General features: G+C 43.0%; 1 protein-coding gene across 3 annotated transcripts in view; it reads left to right on the plus strand.

Annotated features, from left to right (window-relative positions):
- The window catches only part of SH2D4A (SH2 domain containing 4A), an 87479-nt gene that overhangs the window by 36822 nt on the left and 30250 nt on the right, over positions 1 to 20407 (plus strand). For all 3 annotated transcript variants that reach the window (XM_011979617.1, XM_011979619.1, XM_011979618.1), the window contains 3 exons: positions 11406 to 11486; positions 15387 to 15498; positions 18198 to 18408. In XM_011979617.1, coding sequence (XP_011835007.1) covers positions 11406 to 11486; positions 15387 to 15498; positions 18198 to 18408 — 404 coding nt within the window. The remainder of the gene's footprint in view (positions 1 to 11405; positions 11487 to 15386; positions 15499 to 18197; positions 18409 to 20407) is intronic.

Consider the following 20407-nt stretch of genomic DNA (forward strand, 5'->3'; position numbering starts at 1 on the left):
TAAATAGGAGAAAGCAGCTTGCCCAGTATTGTCTGATGGAAGCAGCAACAATTGCCTCCTGAAGTCCTTGAATTACAGGATGCCGTTCTCTCACCCCCAACCCACATCCTCTGGCAAGTATGTAGAGCAATAAAAGATGTTGTTCTTATCAGAAGCCCAGGCTTGGTCCTTCCCATTCTTCAGATGAAGAGTTGGAGGCCAAAGAAGGCTGTCTGGCTGCGTTTTCCAAGCTGAGGAGGCTGAAGTAACATCTAGATTAGAACTGAGTATATGGTTTTTATTCTGCAAAGCTGTTGCCTTCTGCAAAATCGCTGGCTTGTCCTTATTTTTTGGCAGTGGTGATGCAGCTGAGGAACCTCTGATGTGATGCTCTGCTTAATACCGAGTCAGTGTTGTGGTTCTCCATGGATCACAGCAAACACGCAGGGTTACTGGGTGCCTACACTGAACTGGAGGTGCTGGGGAATAGCTGGGTTTCTCTGTCCTTCTGCCACGTTTTGAGACATGCAGGTTCAGAGCAGATGCCATTCCCAGTTAACGATGAATGTCATGGGGAGTTAATGGGACTCAGAGAAAAAGACAGTGGCGTGCTGTGTGAACAGACTCACCCTACCTAGGGGAGTTTGGGTATGAACTGCGAGTCCCCTGCAGCTGAAGAGACCCTTAGGGACCCTCTGTGTGGACAGCCATCTGAATGCAGTGATGTCCCCCGCCCCCAGTCAGACTCATTCCGCGCCTGATTGGGAGAATGGCAGATTCTGCCAACTCAAAGATAAGCTCCTCTGTGTTTCTCCACTTGTATGCAATTTGTAGGCTTGGAACTCATTAATCAGTACCGACTGTCCTTGCCCCTGAAGAGGACCTTGAATGAAACTATATCTGCTCACTTTTAGATTTTATCTCCAGAGAATTCTTCATTATTTTTACAGAAATGGCCTTCAGAGTGGGCCACAGTGCAAAACAGGAGCTAAAAAAATATTAGAACCAAACATCTGGGATTCAAAGCATTACACACACACACAAAAGAAGACCTTGTAGCTGGCAGATTAAAGAGCCTTGAGCAAAAGTCTTCCTTGTGATATATTCTTTAACCAGGTGGAGTTACAGACGAGGCCTCTTACCTCTCCACCTCCACCACACAGGCACACACATGCCACACATTGCATGCATACATGTGCACACAACACACGTATGCATGCTTTCCACACTGCCCCAAGGCTCTGATACCTGTTTTTAAGTCTGTCATTTTTCTATAACAACTAATGATCACAAAAACATGCCACTAAAACGTCCATTTTAGTTGTAAACTTGACACTGAAACTATGGTGGTTTTTAGTTGTTTGTGTGTGTGTTTTTTTAGAAACAGGATCTTGCTGTGTCACCCAGGCTCGAGTACAGTGGTGCAATAATCACTCACTACAGCCTCAAACTCCTGGGCTCAGGTGATCCTCCTGCCTCAGCCTCCCAAGAAGCTGGGACTACAGATGCATGCTCCCAAGCCCAGCTAATTTTTTTATTCGTTGTAGAGACAGTGGTCTCACCATGTTGCCCAGGCTGGTCTTGAACTTCTGGCCTCAAGTGATCCTCTTGCCCCTGCCTCCCAAAGTGCTGAGATTACAGTTCACTTCTACTTTTAAGTGTTATTATAACTCATAGTGTTATGTTTCCATGAGTAGAGAACAGTTAAGTAGCTACCTGTAAAATGATTTTAAGATATAATATGAAGCTTCCACTTAGATTTTCCTTCTTCTATACCTTTCTTTCAAACTAAAATTAAGAGTGCTGTCCACTCTGAAATGATCAGTTCTCTAAAACTGGACTTCAGTGGTTTGCCTTGATAAAGGAGAGATTTGGAAGAGAGTTACTGAGATCCGAACAAGTCTGAAAGAATAGAAAAGAATATGCTGAATTATTTCTGGGATTCTCATTCATCTCGAAGTGCTATTGCATAGCAACAAAAGTTCTGGGTTTTCTGTCACTTGTGCCTCAGGTTAAGGGGGAAAAGCAGTATTAGCAGCATAATGCTTTCATGTGATTTAAGCGGAGGTGAGTACTGAGCTTGATGAGTAGGCTGGGTCGCGAAGCATGCACCCCACCCCAGAGTAGATACCTCGTGCCTGGGGTTAGTGGAACCAGCGTGGCATTGCCTGATTCCTGGCTGCAGACAGCCATGTCACCAGTTTCTAGGAGGCAAGAGGGTTCACACCTTAGATCAAGGACCACCATGGTAAGTACAGAACATGTGCTTCCGAAACACAAGCTAGAATTTTGAGGCTTAAATTGGATATAGAGACGAAAGAGGAATAATCCTATTCCAAGCTAGGAGTCATTTGCCTTGACATATATTCCATTCTAGTACACATGAAGGAAGCATTTCAATGTAATTTTTATGAGAGATAAAGCATTTTACATGCCAGGTAAAAACAGATAATGAATTAATTGTGCATATCTTATTAATTCAAGAGTGGAGCCCTAATCAGAGGGCTACACAATTCCCCGAGTAGTTTCTGCATAACTGTAATAGAATTTCATGGTAGGTAATTTGTAGAATAAAATCTTATATAAGATAGAATCATGAAATACTAGCACCTTAAAATTCACTTAAGCTGTTGTGCTTCTTAAAAGCAAACAAATAATCAAAATTTCTAAAATAAAAAGCTTGATATAAATTAGAAAAAAGAAAAACAGATTTCTAGTCATAAGTGTTTACTCAACTTAATTTTGTTACCAGCTTCATCGTGTATAACTTCATTGCAGGAGATATTTGCATTGATTCACTTATTGAACTCATTAAAAGTAGTATGCTAGAATCCTGAGTCGGGGGACGTGTTGGCCACTTCAAGTCAGTCGTTCAACCTCTCTGAGGCTAAGTTTCCCAATCTATAAAACAGACCTTAAAGTAGCTACATGTCATTGGGTTAATGTGAGAATCAAATGAAATAATACACATAAAAGTGTTTTGTAAAGGATGTATGATATGAGTATTGTTTTCTATTATTGTTATTATTATTTCTTGAGACAGAGTCTCACTCTCTGCCTCCAACATTCAAGTGATTCTCCTGCCTCCGACTCCTGAGTAGTTGGGATTACAGGTGCCTATCACCACGCCCGGCTAACTTTCATATTTTTAGTAGAGATGGGGCTTCACCATGTTGGCCAGGCTGGTCTCGAACTCATAACCTCAAGTGATCTGCCCACCTTGGCCTCCCAAAGTGTTGGGATTACAGGCATGAGACACTGCCCCCTGCCTATTATTTTTCTATTATTATTTGTAGTTAAGTTCTATGTTCCATTTCGTCAGGACTTCCTGTATCAATCATTTTTTTAATCATGTTTTTAAGACTCTTTAATATTTTCTAAACAATCCTTTATTATTTTGTGCTAACACTTTATATTTCACAATTCCGTTATTTCTCTTGCTTGTCTTTTACTTCTTCATGGATCCTATTTCAGGCGTCTCCCAGGGTGAGAATGTAAGAGTGGCCTTTGAAACTCTCTCACATGTGAACGCTTTGCCCTAGCAACCTACACCAGCTCTGCATCACTGCATTTTCCGAAGATGTTACTGCCCAATTCTGTTGTTTGTGCGTTGCTTAATGGTGTTTTAGGGGATGGTGCAATAGGAGTGAGCATGTTGTTCATCTAATATGACTGACGTTCTGTGCTCTGACATGCTCAAAATAAACTCGGACACCAAAGACAATGTTTTTAGTTGTTGTTGTTCTTTATTGTTTCGTTTTGTTTTTGAGACAGAGTCTTACTCTCTGTCTCCCACGCTGGAATGCAGTGGCGAGATCGTGGCTCACTGCAGTCCTGACCTCCCCAGGCTCAGGTGATTCTCCCACCTTAGCCTCCCGAGTAGCTGGAACTGCAGGCACACACCACCACGCCCAGGTAACTTTTGTATTTTCTGTAAAGACAGGGTTTCACCGTGTTGCCCAGGCTGGTCTCAAACTCCTGGGTGCAAACGATCTTCCTGACTTGGCCTCCCCAAGTGCTGGGATTACAGGTCTGAGCCACTGCAGCAGCTGACAATGTTTAGTGAAAGATGTGCCATAAAATCTCACATCATGTTAGAGTCTGCTGTACTTTCAAGTCGGGGCATTCAGTAGTCTCTGCATGGATTTTACTTGGAACAATATTAGAAAAATAAGGAAAAGATTTGCTCGGGTCTCCATTGTCCTCATTCATGTGTCAGTAAAATCACTCTACATGGAGTTTGTACCATATTTTTAGCAATAAAATTTATTGTCCCGCTTTTCATCTTGTTAGTCTCCTTGGCCTTAGGAAAATCTCTCCTCTCTCTATTATTATGCTTTTTAACTTTATTGAAGCAGAGTTCCATTATTTTGCCTCTCCCGTTATTTTAGAAGCAAAAAGCTAAATCCCTGTATGCTCGGAAACTTAATATTATAGTCATCATTGGGAAATTGCCTTTTTGTTTAAAATGACTGAAAAGAGGTTGATCTGATTATTTCAATGACCTGGTTGGCAAAATGGATGAGTTATAGACCATTGATTCTCAGAGTATTTGAATTCAGTCTCTCTTGATTAATAGTGAAACTAGATCTCGGCCGGGCGCAGTGGCTCACGCCTGTAATCCCAGCACTTTGGGAGGCCGAGGCGGGCGGATCACAAGGTCAGGAGATCGTGACCGTCCTGGCTGACACAGTGAAACCCCATCTCTACTAAAAATACAAAAAATTAGCCAGGTGAGGTGGCGGGTACCTGTAGTCCCAGCTACTCAGGAGGCTGAGGCAGGAGAAGGGTGTGAACCCAGGAGGCAGAGCTTGCAGTGAGCCAAGATAGCGCCACTGCACTCCAGCCTGGGTGACAGAGCAAGACTCTGTCTCAAAAAAAAAAAAAAAAAAATAGTGAAACTAGATTGAGTATCTTTTAATGATTTAGAACGTATTTCATGAATTTGTTGTGTGTTCATTCATTCACCAAATAAGTATGAAGCCTACTGGCTGGGTGCAGTGGCTCATACCTGTAATCCTAGCACTCTGGGAGGCCAAGGTGGGTGGCTCACTTGAGGCCAGGAGTTTGAAACCAGCCTTGCCAACATGGTGAAATACCATGTCTACCCAAAATACAAAAATTAGCTGGGTGTGGTGGCGGGCGCCTATAATCCCAGCTACTGGGGAGACTGAGGCAGGAGAAATCGTTTGAACCCAGGAGGCAGAGATTGCAGTGAGCAGAGATCACGCCACTGCACTCCAGCCTGGGCGGCAGAGCGAGACTCTGTCTGAAAAACAAGAACAAATATTTAGGAAGCCTACTAAGTGCCAGTCACTGTTTTGTTTGCTGCAGATGGTGGTGAATTTGCTGGCATGGTCTTTGCCCTCATTGAGGTTATTATTCTGTCATTCTATTCAGGAATACCATGGTTTAAGAGGTATAAGAGAACAGGATGAGTCAATACTTAGTAGTTTCTTTTAAAAAATAAACTCTTGGCTGGGCATGGTGGCTGACGTCTGTAATCTCAGCACTTTGGGAGGCCGAGGCGGGCGGATCACAAGATCAGGAGATCGGGACCATCCTGGCTAACATGGTGAAATCCTGTCTCTACTAAAATTACAAAAAAAATTAGCCAGGCGCCTGTAGTCCCAGCTACTCAGGAGGCTGAGGCAGGAGAATGGCGTGAACCCGGGAGGTGGAGCTTGCACTGAGCTCATATCGTGCCACTGCACTCCAGCCTGGGTGACAGAGCAAGCTCTGTAAAAAAAACAAAAACAAAAACAAAAACAAACAAACAAAAAAAACAACTCTTGATTTTATGCTGTTAATTCCTCATTTTCATCTTTACAGTAAAAATTGAGTCCTGACAATGTTCTGTTTATTGGAGCTTTCTGGTTTATTGGGAATGAAAGACACTTGGCATTTATTTGATTGTACAAGCCTACTTTTTATTATTATTATTATTATTGTTATTATTATCATTATTATTATTTTGAGATGGAATCTTGCTCTGTCACCCAGGCTGGAGTACAGTGGCGAGATCTTGGCTCACTGCAACCTCTGCCTCCCGGGTTCGAGCGATTCGTCTGCCTCAGCCTCCTGTGTAGCTGGGATTACAGGCACCCACCATCATGCCTGGCTAATTTTTGTATTTTTGTAAAGTGGGGTTTCACCATGTTTGCCAGGCTGGTCTTGAACTCCTGACCTCAGGTGATTTGCCCACCTCAGCTTTCCAAAGTGCTGGGATTACAGGCCTGAGCCACCACGTTTGGCCTATAACCCTACTTATAGACAAAGGGAATATTAAGTTAGAAGCTAGAATCAACTGTTTCTCAAACCAGTTTAAAAAGTGAACATAATTAGAATAATTTTTCTCGTATGACAGATAGACTTTGGAGGAAGCGTATTTTGCAACCATGTAATTAATACTGATGTTGTCAGCAGCATCTTTTCGTAACCCAGTTGCTTATGTAGATTTGAACTGCCATACTTCTAAGTTTAACTATAGCTATTATTTTTCATACCGTCCTTTGGCCAATCAGATACGCTACACCCCCAGATGTATTTGGGATCTTCACTGATTAGAGAGGGTTATTCTGACTCGATGTCTTTAGGAAGTCCAGTAGCTTCTGATGTTATTAGCGTTCAGTTTTTCTTTTTTGGAAACTTTTACATAAATATTCATGGCAGTTTTTATGTTTAAATAGAGCAGATATGAGGCAGATAAGATTGCTTTAACTCTGTTCATCGAGCTCCAGCAGCTGCAAGAATTTCTGTAATGTGGCAGATGGATGATGACCACAGTGGCTGTTACACGTGAGAGCATACATATGTTCTCTCTGGGAGACCCTGAGGAAGGAGCAAGCTTCAGACATGCAGATGACATGCGTTTGGGTCCCTGTCCTCCTACCTATTAACAGGTCGACTTAGGCCAGTTGTGGCGGTTCACACCTATAATCTCAGCACTTTGGGAGGCTGGCGGGGGGGCATCGCTTGAACTCAGGAGTTTGAAATGAGCCTGGGCAACATAGTGAGACCTTGTCTCTACTAAAATTAAAAAAAAAATTAGCCAGATGTGGTAATGCACGCTTATAGTCCCAGCTACTTTGGGGGGACTGAGGCGGGAGGATCACTTGAGCCCAGGAAGTCGAGGCTGCAGTGAGCCCTGTTCATGCCACCACACTCCAGCCTGGGCAACAGAGCGAGACTCTGTCTCAAGAACAAAAACACAACGACCAATAAAACAGGTCACGTTACCTCTTCGGTAAAGGGATAAGACCTATTTTGACACCTGATATGAAGGTCAAATGATGTATTAGACTTCAAAGTGCTTTATAAGCAAAAATTATACAGGTAGGAGGGTCATTTTCTTCCCGTTTTTGGTACAGAGATAACTAAAGAGTGTATTTCCTGGGTCATAGCAGCATATGGAAGCTTCAGAGAGGGCGTGGTACCCTCTTTGAAAAGCCTCTTCATCCTGCCTCTAGGAGTGCTTCAAAGAGGCAGTGGTGTTGCTGAGGTATTCCCCTCTGATATTGCCGTCGTAAATCATCACTTTTGAGCCCATTAATCATCTAGCTTTTCTTTTTTTTTTTTCTTGTGTTTTTTGAGACAGAGTCTCGCTCTGTCACCTAGGCTGGAGTACAGTGGTGTGATCTTGGCTCACTACATCCTCTGCCTCCTGGGTTCAAGCAGTTTTCTTGCCTCAGCCTCCCAAGTAGCTGGGACTACAGGTGCACGTCAGCATGCCCGGCCAATTTTTGTATTTTTAGTAGAGATGAGGTTTCACCATGTTGGCCAGGATAGTCTGGATCTCGTGACCTTGTGATCTGCCTGCCTCAGCGTCCCAGAGTGCTGGGATTACAGGTATGAGCCACCACGCCTGGCCTCTAGCTGTTTTTTTTTTTTTTTTTTTTTTTTTAAATAAGGAAAATGCCTTTTGGATCCCACTGTTTTCAGTCTATTGCTTTCTACTTGTGCATTTCATGGGTTTGTAGAACGTGTAAATGTATCTAAATGAGCCTGCTTTCTGCAAGTTTTAAGCTTTTCATGTTATTTTAACATGTTAGAATAATGGCAAAATCTTGGTTCACCATGAAAAGTAGAATTTTTATAAATGTGGTTCTTAGTATGTGTGAATAGCTTTAGAGTTTACAGTATGTTTTAGACACATTGACTAGAAATGTTTAAATAGAAGGATTCATCTCTGGAGTGGTTGTTCAGCTAAATTTTTTTTTTTTTTTTTTTTTGACATGGAGTTGCACAGTCACCCAGGCTGGAGTGCAGTGGCACAGTCTCGGCTCACTATACCCTCTGCCTCCCAGGTCCAAGCAATTCTCCTGTCTCAGCCTCCCGAGTAAATGGGATTACAGGCACGCGCCACCACGCACCACCATGCCAGCTAATTTTTGTAGTTTTAGTAGAGACGGGGTTTCACCATGTTGGCCAGCTGGTCTCGAACTCCTGATCTCAGGTGATCCGCCTTACTTGGCCTCTGAAAGTGCTGGGATTACAGGCATGAGCCATCATGTGTGGGCCTAATGAGTTTTTATGCTAAAATTCTTTTACTCCAGAACAAGCTTGTGAGTTTTGGTAGACTAAAGACAAAACCTAAAATTTCAAAGAAGAGAAAGATCATCAACTCCAACTACCATGAGTGGATGGTGTTGGCGGACACCACAGTCACTTTAGTGCCCAGTGGCATCGCTTCCATGCACACTGTCTGGAGCACGTGTCTGTGCGTCTTATTATTTTAACATAATTCATAACCGCGTCAGATGTGACAAATGCAAAAGCAGTGAGCATGATGAAAGTACTAGTAAGAAAAGGCATACAATGATGATAGGAAAAAATATAAGATAGTTTAAAGAAAGCAAGTAGTAAAAAACATTGTTCATGTGTACATGAGATGAACTGTTCGGTTGAAGGAATAACTGAGGGATGGAGGGTAACTCATGCATTATGTTCAAAGCACTGTACCCATGCAGATGATAGTAACTGGGGGGAGATTGAGGGGAAACTGACAAAATAGACAACACTTTTGAATACGTGGATTAGAAGATAACCATCAGATGCCTATTCGCCTAATGCTAATTCAGGAAACAAGTAAGAGTGTGTTTAAAAGCTCAAAGTCTAAGAACAGCAAATGTGCTGCTGACAAAACCTCGGTTCAGAACTCCAGTTTCAGATCTGTCTGACAGGTCCAGATCTGTCTGATTCTGGAACAGCTGCTCTGCGTCTGTTCTATTTTAGATGCAGAGCAGCAAAGTGTCCTTTTATAATATTCAAATGAGAAAACAATGAAAGTATGATAAGTAGCAGTTGTGAAACCTACAGGATTCATTAGTTTGCCAAGTAATAAACACAGCATATTTGAAACATTCTCCGCAATACTTGAGGAAGTATTAAGAAAGAAGGGCTACCTGCCTCCTAATTTTCAAATATAAGAAACTGATCCTTTTTGCAAAACGATGCCCCAAAGATCTTATATCATCAAAGAAAGGGAGAGTGGGCCTGTTTTTAAAGCTCTCATTCCTGGTGGTGGAAATGCACTCAGAGACTTTCAAAGTCATCTTGGACTTTTGAGCAGAGACGCTTACATGAAACCTGGGGGAACGGTTCACCCTGTTCCCAAATAGAGGAACTGTTTCCTGTTCTAAGTTTAGATGCAGAGCAGCAAAGCATACTTTTATAATATTAAAATGAGAATATGGTCAGTAGCAATTGTGAAACCTACATTATTCATTAGTTTGCCAAGTAATAAGTATTAGATATCTGTTGACCCGCATCTCATTTTCTTATCACTACAATGTCGACATAGTGGAAAAAGCATAAACTCTGGCACAAACCAGGTGTCTGGTCCTGAGCAAGCTCCACAACTCGTCTGAGACTTGGTTTCTTCATCTGAAAATTGCCCAGTATGTTTCCCATCCATCACAGGTGTTGTGTGGAGTGAAAATAACACTAAGACACTAACATAGTGCCGGGTCATAATATGTCTTCGGTATTCAGGAGTGCTCATCAGTGGAATTAGCATTAATCTCACCACCTGTGATTAACTACAAAACCTCAGCAGAGAGCTTGAAACATGCCACCAGCAACTGTTGTGACCAGTTTTATCAGCTGATAGGCTAAACTTTTGAGACAAATAGACCCCAAATGCCATGGCCAAAACTACAACAGAAGTTAATGTATTTGTCTTCTGACAGTCCAGAATAGGTGTTCTAGTTCAGGAGGGCTCTGCTGCATATAGTCATTCAGGGATTCAGGCTTTTGTAGTCTAAGTGTCTGCTATCTTTAGTAGCAGCACTGCTGCTGTCACCATTCCAGCCAAAGGAAGGTGGAAGTGGCCTGGAGGGGTGTGTGAAGGAGGTTTTGAGTGGGCCTGGGGAGAAACGGCCAATGCCTGTTGTCACCCGCTTTACGTTGAGACAAATGCTAGGGCGTTTGGGAAATGCAGTACAGTGGAGTGGCCACATGCCAGCTACTGTGAGAAAAGGGGAAGACTGAGAAAGCCACTGGTTTATTGCATGGTGTAGGCATGATCCCCTGTGCTCCTTCTGAATGGTGGCACCAACCTTTTGCTGAAATTTTGCTGACAATTTCCAATCTATGCCAAAATTAAGAACTCAGACACAAGGCGTACACTTTGTGGTAATATGGGTTGTGGGTAGGTATATCCCGCTACTCAGGGCATGTGACTACCCATGTTGGGACTTAGCTTAGGCTCTGCACTCCAGCCAGGGACTGATGGGGGCCTGTGTCTTAAGAAGCACCCATTGTGATTTGCTGGTGTACTTGCAATGTCAGACGGTTGGCCTGTGGCAGGCAGGAATAACACCAGGGAATCTAGGCAACACATCCGGGAGCCCCACTGGGGAAATTGCCTCGTGGGAAATCCATCTAGAGCAGCAGAAACATAGATACCGGGTGACAAGGGTGGGAAGAGAGGAGAAGTGTAGCCCAGGCAGGGAAACTGGGCGGGGCTCCCAGGCACCAAACTGGTGCTCCAGGTATGCCTGCAAGACATCATTTAGTTAAATCTGGAGACTAAGGCATATCTTTGGCCTGCACTAAAACAGGGTATGCAGAGATTAAGCAAGAAGAGAATTTAAATAGGGGGTAATGTTGATGTCTAGAAGTGATCCCAGGGCTCTCCAGGGCCAACCAGATGGGAGCAAAATACACCAAACCACCAGCTCCTGGCTCTTGGGCAACAATTCCTTTTTAAACCCTACTGAGTGGGAATACTGAGGATTCACATGCCTGTTGCTGTAGTCAGGATCAGCCCAGGAACTCAGGTCCAGTGGGAGTCTTGGGTGGATCCAGCTGTGGGGGTGGGGGCAGCATTAGGGAATGTTGAAACCAGGGAAACATTGACAGATTATCTTACGAAACTGCACTGTAGGTCCAAATGCCATAAATGTGTTTCGTTTAATTTTTAGTCACCCTCCAGTTCTTCAAGAAATATTCAACAAATGTTGGCAGATTCAATCAATCGTATGAAGGCATATGGATTTCACCAGGTAAAAGACTTCCCTTCTGTCCTCCGGGGGCTGCATACCTAGGCATTTCCATTAACGTTTCACAGATTAGTTAATTAATCTCATGCAGAAATGAAATTAAGCAGCAGAATGGGAAATCTGTCCTAAAAGATGCAAACACAGTTCTTCATCTTTATCCATTTATCTGGAGTTCGGGAAGTGTTGAATGTCATGGAAAGAACAGATGCCAAGATGTATCAGCTAAACTCCTCCCAGAAGATCTAACATAGAGGCAGCATCCCAGGCTGCTGCAGACGTGGAGGGAAGACTGATTCAGACAGTGATAAATGGAGCATTAAACTTGGCAGAAAGAGTGAATTCAGATCAAGTTACTTCTGTGCTCATTGTTTCTGAACCTGTCCCTTGAGGGTGAGCAGCTGCTGTGTCCTCCACATCCACCACTCCTGGAACCCCTTCTGGCACTCAGCCCTCTCTCACGTCCATCCAGATATGACATTGCCCCTCCGGGCCAACCCCTGCTTCCTCCATCGTGTGAGCTTGCTATCAAGCAATGTCGTAAATTGCTCAAAATAAATGAGGCATAGACTGGTACTTGGAAGCTCTAGTAGGATTTGACCTACAGAGAGTCTGAAACAGCATTGTAAGATGTGAGCCTGTGAAGAGAAGGTTCCTGAGATGGGGCTACAGCAGAGGTCAGCCCAGGGGCCTGTTTTCCTGTGGACCATGTCATGAATTCCATGATTCCTCTGCAGGGACATGCATGAACTTGCTTTTTTGAGACTTTAAGAAATCAGGATGAAGTTGTGGAACTGTAGTCCTGTATGCATACTGCTGATATAATATGTACTTCTTTCTAAAACAGCAGCAATAGGCGATCTAAAGGACATTTTCATTAATTCTGCTTAGATCTCACTATGTCATTTTAAATGGGGACAGTTGAGGAAGACAAAGGATCGTATATTGATCCAAGCAACATTTATGGAGTATCTACTACACACTAAGCACTGTTATGGGAGTTGGAGACACATTTTATGAAAAAATTAAATAAAATTCCTGCCCTCAGGGAGCTTATATTCTTCATGGGAGAGAGAGATGATAAACATATCTGTAAGGTCAGGTGATCATAAGCGCTGCAGAGGAAAATAAAGCAGTACCAGGGAACTGAGGAATCCTGGGAGGATGGAATTGGGATGGGACAGGTAGTCAGAGAAGGCCACTCTGGGAAGGCAGTATTGGAGCAGAGACCTGAAGGAAAGAGGGAAGGAGCAATGTGGATGTCTAAGCCATGTGGACGTCTCTTCCAGGCAGAGGGAACAGCAAGTCGAAGACACAGAGGCAGGAACTCACTTGGCATGGTCAGGAAAGGGCTGATCATTTGAGAGAATGAATGAGCCACCTTGCTTCTCTGTAGAACAAAGGTGATAAAACAGAGCCATCCTGCTTTGGGGGCAGTTGTGAGGCTCTGATGAAGGAATTGGTAGCGAGTCACTCTAAGTGCTTCCATCAACAGGCTGGATAAGAGGCTTTCTGTATGGGCCCCGTGGCTTTCTGTATGGGCCCGGCGTGGCCTCATTTTCTGGTCCTGTTAGCTGAGCACATTTTCATAGCTCACCCCACACATCTGGGTCTCCATACCTTCTACCCTGGGTATCTGGATTAGCATCCAGTCTTGGCCCCTCTACCCCTCCACTCCAAGCCATCACCTGGATTTCCCCATGCCTGGCTCAGAGTCCTGAGTCCTGGACCAGCATGCTTCCAGCAAAACACTGCTGAAAAGGAAATGATGGTCTTCTGAATAGAGAAAGTAAAGCATTACAGATTTTGCTAAAAGTCAAATTATTTGAGGGACTCAGGACAAGTTCCTTACGTTTTCTGGCTTTCTTGAATAAATACGGTGGTCAGGGCCGCAAATAGATGAGTAACAGTGGATCTCATCTGCTATTACTCTGTGAAACTCGTGAATTTTTCTTCTTTTCCACTGTGCCTGTACATAATTACATGCAGATTAAAGGAGTAGATTTATTAAATACAGCACTGTTAGACATTTGAGTAACATCAACCAAGTACTACATCTGTTATTAATATTTTTTCTTAGTAGAATCATGTTCCAAACTTCTTGCTGATCCTCAGCAACAATATCTGTGATGATCATAGCTTGACGTTTTCTCTATATGTTTCCTAATCATTTAAAAATAAACACGTACGCATGTGGAAGGATGAACAAAGCTCCACTTTTAAGCTTCTTCTGTTTAAGCTTAGAAATTGCTAGCAGCACATTTATGTATCTTGGGCTTGCAAACAGCTTCAATCAAAGGATGGCAAATCTTAACAGTCCTTTCAAACATCAAAGCTGTCCTTTGGATTTTAAAATGCTGGCAGACGAAAGGAGCTAGCTCTAGGCAGGAAAACAACGTAACGAAAAAAATAAAAACAGTAAATGCACAGAGGTTTAGTTACATCTGCAGTGAAGCACAATTTATGAATGATGATTACTTAAACTGCGATTTACGACTGCCCACAGCGATCAGAAACAAGTTTCACAACATTAACGTTTATATTTTACATTGTGGTGACATTAGAGCAAGGAAGTCTTTATATTTCTATGGGAAAGCACAAAAGAAAAAAACCTGTCACTCGTGATAGAGAGGTGGGCACAGGCAGCCGTTCCTGGCCGTTTCAGTTTGTTTTATTACTTAGCTAACCAAGGCTTTTATTAGTTCTCCAAGTTGTAAATTCAGTCTTCTTGTGAGCACTCAGAAGCTTGTGTCCAAATAAACAGAGTACTTTTCAGGTCTAAGTGATTTGGTTTGTTCATTTCTCTTTCGTTTAAAATGATTTTCCTTGAATGCTCTTAATGCCGGAAAACAGTACACTTAAAAATGGTTAAGGTGGTATAATTTTGTTATGTGGAATTTTACTGCAATTTTTTAAAAAACCTAATTCGCCTTTTAAAGGAATATTCACATTTTAAAAATATTTTTCCCTTTCTCAAAAGATGCTTTTGAAAAATATTTTTCTGTTGTTTTTTTTTTTTTTTTTTTTTTTAAACAAAAAAATACATGTTCTGGCAGGGTGTGGTGGCTCATGCCTGTAATCCCAGCACTTTGGGAGGCTGAAGTGGTGGATCACTTGAGGTCAGAAGTTTGCAACCAGCCTGGCCAACGTGGTGAAACTCCACCTCTTCAAAAAATACAAAAATTACCCAAGTGTGGTGGCATGTGCCTGTAATCCCAGCTACTTGGGAGGCTGAGGCAGGAGAATCACTTGAACCTGGGAGGGGGAGGTTATAGTGAGCTGAGATTGTACCACTATACTGGGCGACGGAGTGAGACTCCGTCTTTAAAAAATAATAATATATATTTCTTTTAAACCACGTAAAATCATGTGGTAAGTACCACATTTTGGGACACATGATTTGAGGGGAGAGATTCAGCTGAGCTGAGATTGCTCTGGAAATGTGCATTTCTTCCATGGGGCCTGTCAGCTACTGTAAAGTAGGTTGACGCTGGTTCTATGTAATAGTGTATTTACATGCTTCTTCAGGGAGTCAATTTGAAACAGCCAAGTACTGTGAGGAAAAGGAATATTTTTTCTTATTATATGTTATACACTGTGCCAGGGACTTCTTAAGTTATCTAATCCTCAGTATAACCCTGAGAAATATTTTCTTCTCATCTTTCTTATGGGGAAACAGCCCAAGAGAGGTTCAGTTGTTGCTCCTGGAGTTACACACTAGCTAGCAATGGTCAATCCAGCTTCAGGTCTTACTGACTCCAAAGTCCACACTTGATCCTCCCTAGTGGGCCAGAGAGTGAGTTAGAAATCAGCCGTGCCGGGTACCCCCGTCCTTCAGGAAACTGCTGGATTTGCTCACCAAGGTTCGTTTTCGTTTGTTTGGTTTTTGTTTTTGTTTTTAAACAGAAGAAAGAATCCATGAAGAAAAAACAAGAAGAAGAAATAAATCAAATAGACGAAGAGAGAACGAAGCAGATTTGTAAGAACTGGAAAGAAGACTCGGAATGGCAGGCATCTCGTGAGTACCCAGAGGTCTCCGTAGCACCTTCCAGGCTCTCAGCTGATTCTCTCACTTAATAATGTGATCAATCTAGAAAGCACTTAATGTGGGTTGTTGAGAGAGATCTTCACAGTAAGTGACCACTCAAATGTTATTACTAACTTATTACTCAAATGCTTAGAAGTTACTTTTGAACAGTGGACTGGTTCTCCATTTCTGTATCACCAAAATTATGATGTAATTTATCAAATAGCGTGATATATAGCTATGGAAAATAGGTTTTGGAAGAGTGTTTAATGATCTTAGACTATGTTTATATGTCATTAGCTTGGGGAAGAAAAAACACCATGAAATAGAATGAAAAGCTTTGCTATTTAGAAATGTGTAAGTATCTGAAGGAAAAGAACTGGAAGGTTATAATAACATGTAAACACTAGTTTTCTTGGAGAGGTGAGATTCAAGATTATTTATTTGAATGCTTTTCTGATAATTTAATACTGTGTTTTGGATTTTTTCCCCTAAGTTTTTGATAGTGAATACATTTTAACTTTGTAATCAGAAGCACACAGGATTACCAGGCCAGATCTGTTAGCATCCCGCTTGTGCCTGTGACCCAGCCCTGACTCCTATCTGAGTTAGCAGAGCTTGCAAGAAAGCTCATAGGGGAAGAATAAGCCCATACAACTGAAGGCAGAGGCGAGGATGCTCCAGAATGCTAGAAGAATTAGGTCTGAGAAAGAATTAGTGTTTCCATCTGACTCAGAGAAGTCTGAACTGCTAGATCATCCTGAGGTAGCTTGAGGAAGACAGCAGATATGGCTGTATTTGCAGGATGTTGAGATCCTACATTGATCTGCAGTTACATTATAACCAATGCTATTTAAATGGAAACTACTGTGAAATGAAAATATTTGCAAGATCCAGTGGCCTCTTTGTACTATGCAGTGAAATCCTGGTCTAAGGGAATATTTTGGGTATTTCTTTGAAGTCAAGTATAACAGGATTTGACCAATAATGCCTGAAGTGTAAATATACTCAATAAAAATCATTTTTACCTTCTGCATTAGAGTCTCATTGCTACAATGAAAAATTCTCTTTTACAAAGTAGTTATGCACTGTATAATGATGTTTTGGTCAATGATGGGTCGCATATATTTTTTAGGCCAGGCACTGTGGCTCACTCCTGTAATCGCAGCCTTTTGGGAGGCCAAGGTGGGTGGATCACTTCAGGTCATGAGTTCGAGACCAGCCTGGCCAACATGGTGAAACTCCATCTCTACTAAAAATACAACAATTAGCTGGTTGTGGTGGTGTGCACTTGTAGTCCCAGCTACTCAGGAGGCTGAGGCAGGAGAATCGCTTGAACCAGGAAGGCAGAGGTTGCAGTGAGCCAAGATAGCAAGACTCAGTCTCAAAAAACAAACACACACACACACACACACACACACACAAAACCAAAAAAAAAAAAAAGCAAAAACAAAAACAAACCCAAAATAATGGGTCGCATACATTTTAAAAATATAGTGTAGCCTAAGTGTAAAGTGTTTATGAAGTCAACGTTAGTGTGTAGTAACATCCGAGGCCTTAACATTCATTGAGCACTCATTCACTGACTCATCCCAGAGCAACTTCCAGTCTTGCAAGCTCTATTCATGGTAAGTGCCCTATGTAGAGGCACCGTTTTTTTGGTCCTCTATACCATATTTTTACCACACCTTTGCTATGTTGGGGGTATTTTTTTTTTTTTTTGAGATGGCGTTTCGCTCTTGTCACCCAGGCTAGAGTGCAATGCCATGATCTTGGCTCACTGCAACCTCTGCCTCCTGGTTTCAAGAGATTCTCCCTCCTCAGCCTCCCTAGTAGCTAGGATTACAGGTGCCCACCACCACACCCAGCTAATTTTTTTGTATTTTTAGTAGAGTTGGGGTTTTGCCATGTTGGCCAGGCTAGTCTCAAGCTCCTGACCTCAGGTGACCCACGTACCTTAGCCTCCCAAAGTGCTGGGATTACAGGTATGAGCCATTGTGCCCAGCCTTATGTTGGGGGTATTTAGATACACAAATACTATTGTGTTACAGTTGCCTCATAATGCATTTCTCAGAACATATTCCTCCCATTACGTGACTGTAATATTTAAAGGCAGGCTTGGGGTACTTTTTCGTGTACTAATGTGTTCTATAATTACCTGTGGTTAAGCATCCCTTTAATTTTTTGCCTGTTGGGCTGATTCTCATTTCATCCTGCTCCCTGCTCCTTAACCCTGTGCACAGGCCCATGCCACTGAGTAGTCCTGACCTTTGCTAGTGAGCCACGCACACTGCATCTGAACATGAGTCTACGCAGGATGTGACAATTGTCTCTTATTACTCAGCACCCCTGCCAGCTTGAACCCATGCCCAGGCGGGGACGCCTCACTTGGTCTTGCCAACTGCGGGAAATTCTTGCACACTTTCTCTACTTCTCTCTCATCCCTTCTTCCTCCTCTTCCTTTTCTCTCCCTCAGAAAATCCCCACTCCTGTATGAAGAGAGGAATCCTGCAGCGAACGCTGGGCAAGCCCTAATGACCTGGATCACAGGTGTTGATAATGATTGTTCCTTATTATAAGCAGATAACAAACTGCTGAGAACCTGCGCTGCTGCCCTTTGTGCAATGCTGAGCCTTCTCACCTGCTCTGTGGGCTGATGAGGGTTTTGTCCAACCCCGTTGCTTTTCTAGTGCGAAAATCCAAAGCAGCTGATGAGAAGAGACGCTCCTTGGCTAAACAAGCACGAGAAGACTACAAGAGGTTATCCCTCGGGGCCCAGAAAGGACGAGGCGGTGAGAGGCTGCAAAGCCCCCTGCGTGTTCCACAGAAACCCAAAAGACCTCCCCTTCCACCCAAGCCTCAGTTTCTAAACCCGGCGGCGTATCCTCAAAAACCTCTTAGGTAAGAAGCCACACAGATGGGTTTAGGCATCAGTATTACAATGGGCTTTGAATAAGCGTTGAAATTAAAGGCAAATTGTATGAGCTGCCATGGGGTGTGGAGGGTCACCTGGCAGCCTGTGTAAGCAGCTCAGGCTCATGTCTTTAAGCCTTCTTCCTGGGTTATCTGGTCGGGCATTCCTCCCCTTCTTAGCTGTCAAATGTCCGTAGCTGTTATACTTAGTATACCCAGTGAAATAGTAAAGCTGTGCATGGAGTGAGAGAATTTCCCATGCCCCTACCCACCTCTTCCCTTTCACTCCCCAAAGGCGGCCGGTGAGCCAGTGAGGGGACAACAGGAAACAAGTGGGGTTTCACTAATGCCCAAGATCACCCCTTAGTCAAAGATGATCAAAGTAGGAATGCAAAGGCTTGCTGACTTTCGCAGGACATTTTCACTGCCAAGGATTGAAGGTTTGATGGTAATTCTCATTCTGGGATACATAGCCCAGTTCATCTTTTGAGAATTTGGAAAGGCTCCTGTTTTTAATGAATTATCTATTGGGTGGTGGTGATCCCATTGTCTCCTAGGCTATGGAAGAATTAGGAAGAACCATTTGTTCTGGAAAAACTGCAGAAAAGTGCGATGATGCTATGACAGAAACCCCCATCCCTGATGTTTGCTGATTATAATTTTTTTTCTGGTATTGATCTTATTTTTAACATCCTAGTATTTAGAAAGAAGTATTAAAATCAAATTTTGATTGAAAGAAACAGAATTGTCTAAACCTTTGCCTTCTGAAATAAAAACTAAAAAAAAAAAAACTGGAAATACTTCTCGGTTTAAGATTATGGAGAAATGAAAAACCAGACTCTCGCCCTGCTTGCAGTGATAGTTATCTTCAAGGTTCTCTTTAAACAGGAATGATGACCTCAGGAGAAACACAAAGGCAGACCTTTTTCTTTACTATAATTATTTCTACTTACCCTACTGGAAAGTTCCATTTTGGGAAATGGGGACCAACATGGAACTCAGTAGAGTAAGTGGAAATAATTACAGTAAAGACCGTGATCTCCAAAGTGATGGTTTGGGTAATGATTCTTTTCTTATCGACAACAAAGCAAGAAATGTAGTCAGGAAATAGGAGTCTCCTTAATTGTGTGAACAGGCGACAAAGGTGCACACGGCCCTCTAAGCGCTGGCGCTTGTCCGTGTGCACGCTGGTGACAGAGCCTCGGCAGGATGTTTTCGCAGCTAACTCCTGTTCTCCATCTCTTCCAAGGGTAGCATGGAAACGACTTGTAGATAGATGTCCCTTTCCCACAGCATTCTGAAGCATAGTATATTTGATTGACAGCAATGAAGGTGGTCTTTAAAAAAGAGGAATTCCTGGCCGGGCGCGGGGGCTCGCTCACGCCTGCAATCCCAGCACTTTGGGAGGCCGAGGCAGGTGGATCACGAGGTCAGGAGATGGAGACCATCCTGGCTAACACGGTGAACCCTGTCTCTACTAAAAAATACAAAAAGTTAGCCGGGCGCGGTGGCGGGCGCCTGTAGTCCCAGCTACTCCGGAGGCTGAGGCAGGAGAATGGCGGGAACCCGGGAGGCGGAGCTTGTAATGAGCCGAGATCTCACCACGGCACTCCAGCCTGGGCGACAGAGGGAGACTCCGTCTCAAAAAAAAAAAAAAAAAAAAAAAAAAAAGGCAATTCTTCATGTTTTGCAACTTAAGACAATGCATGAAGTGCTTTTTGTGAGTCAGACTGGGTGGTTTTAGAGCTGGAACTTGACACAGGGATGGCAGAGGTCACCTCGGAGCCACCCCAGGAAAAGACAAGAGACCAGCCCCTCCAGTGTCTGTGGAGTTTTGCTCCATCTCCAAGGACTTCCCAAAAAAGAGCCTAATTTGGAAGCTAGTAAGATAATGTATAATATAACTTCGTATGTGTGCAGTGTCTGCCTCCCAGGGAAGTCAAATATTATAGGATATTTTCTCCAAAAGGCTCTGAAAATCATTAGG

Source organism: Mandrillus leucophaeus, unplaced genomic scaffold (genome assembly GCF_000951045.1).
Source record: "Mandrillus leucophaeus isolate KB7577 unplaced genomic scaffold, Mleu.le_1.0 Scaffold204, whole genome shotgun sequence".
NCBI lineage: Eukaryota > Metazoa > Chordata > Mammalia > Primates > Cercopithecidae > Mandrillus > Mandrillus leucophaeus.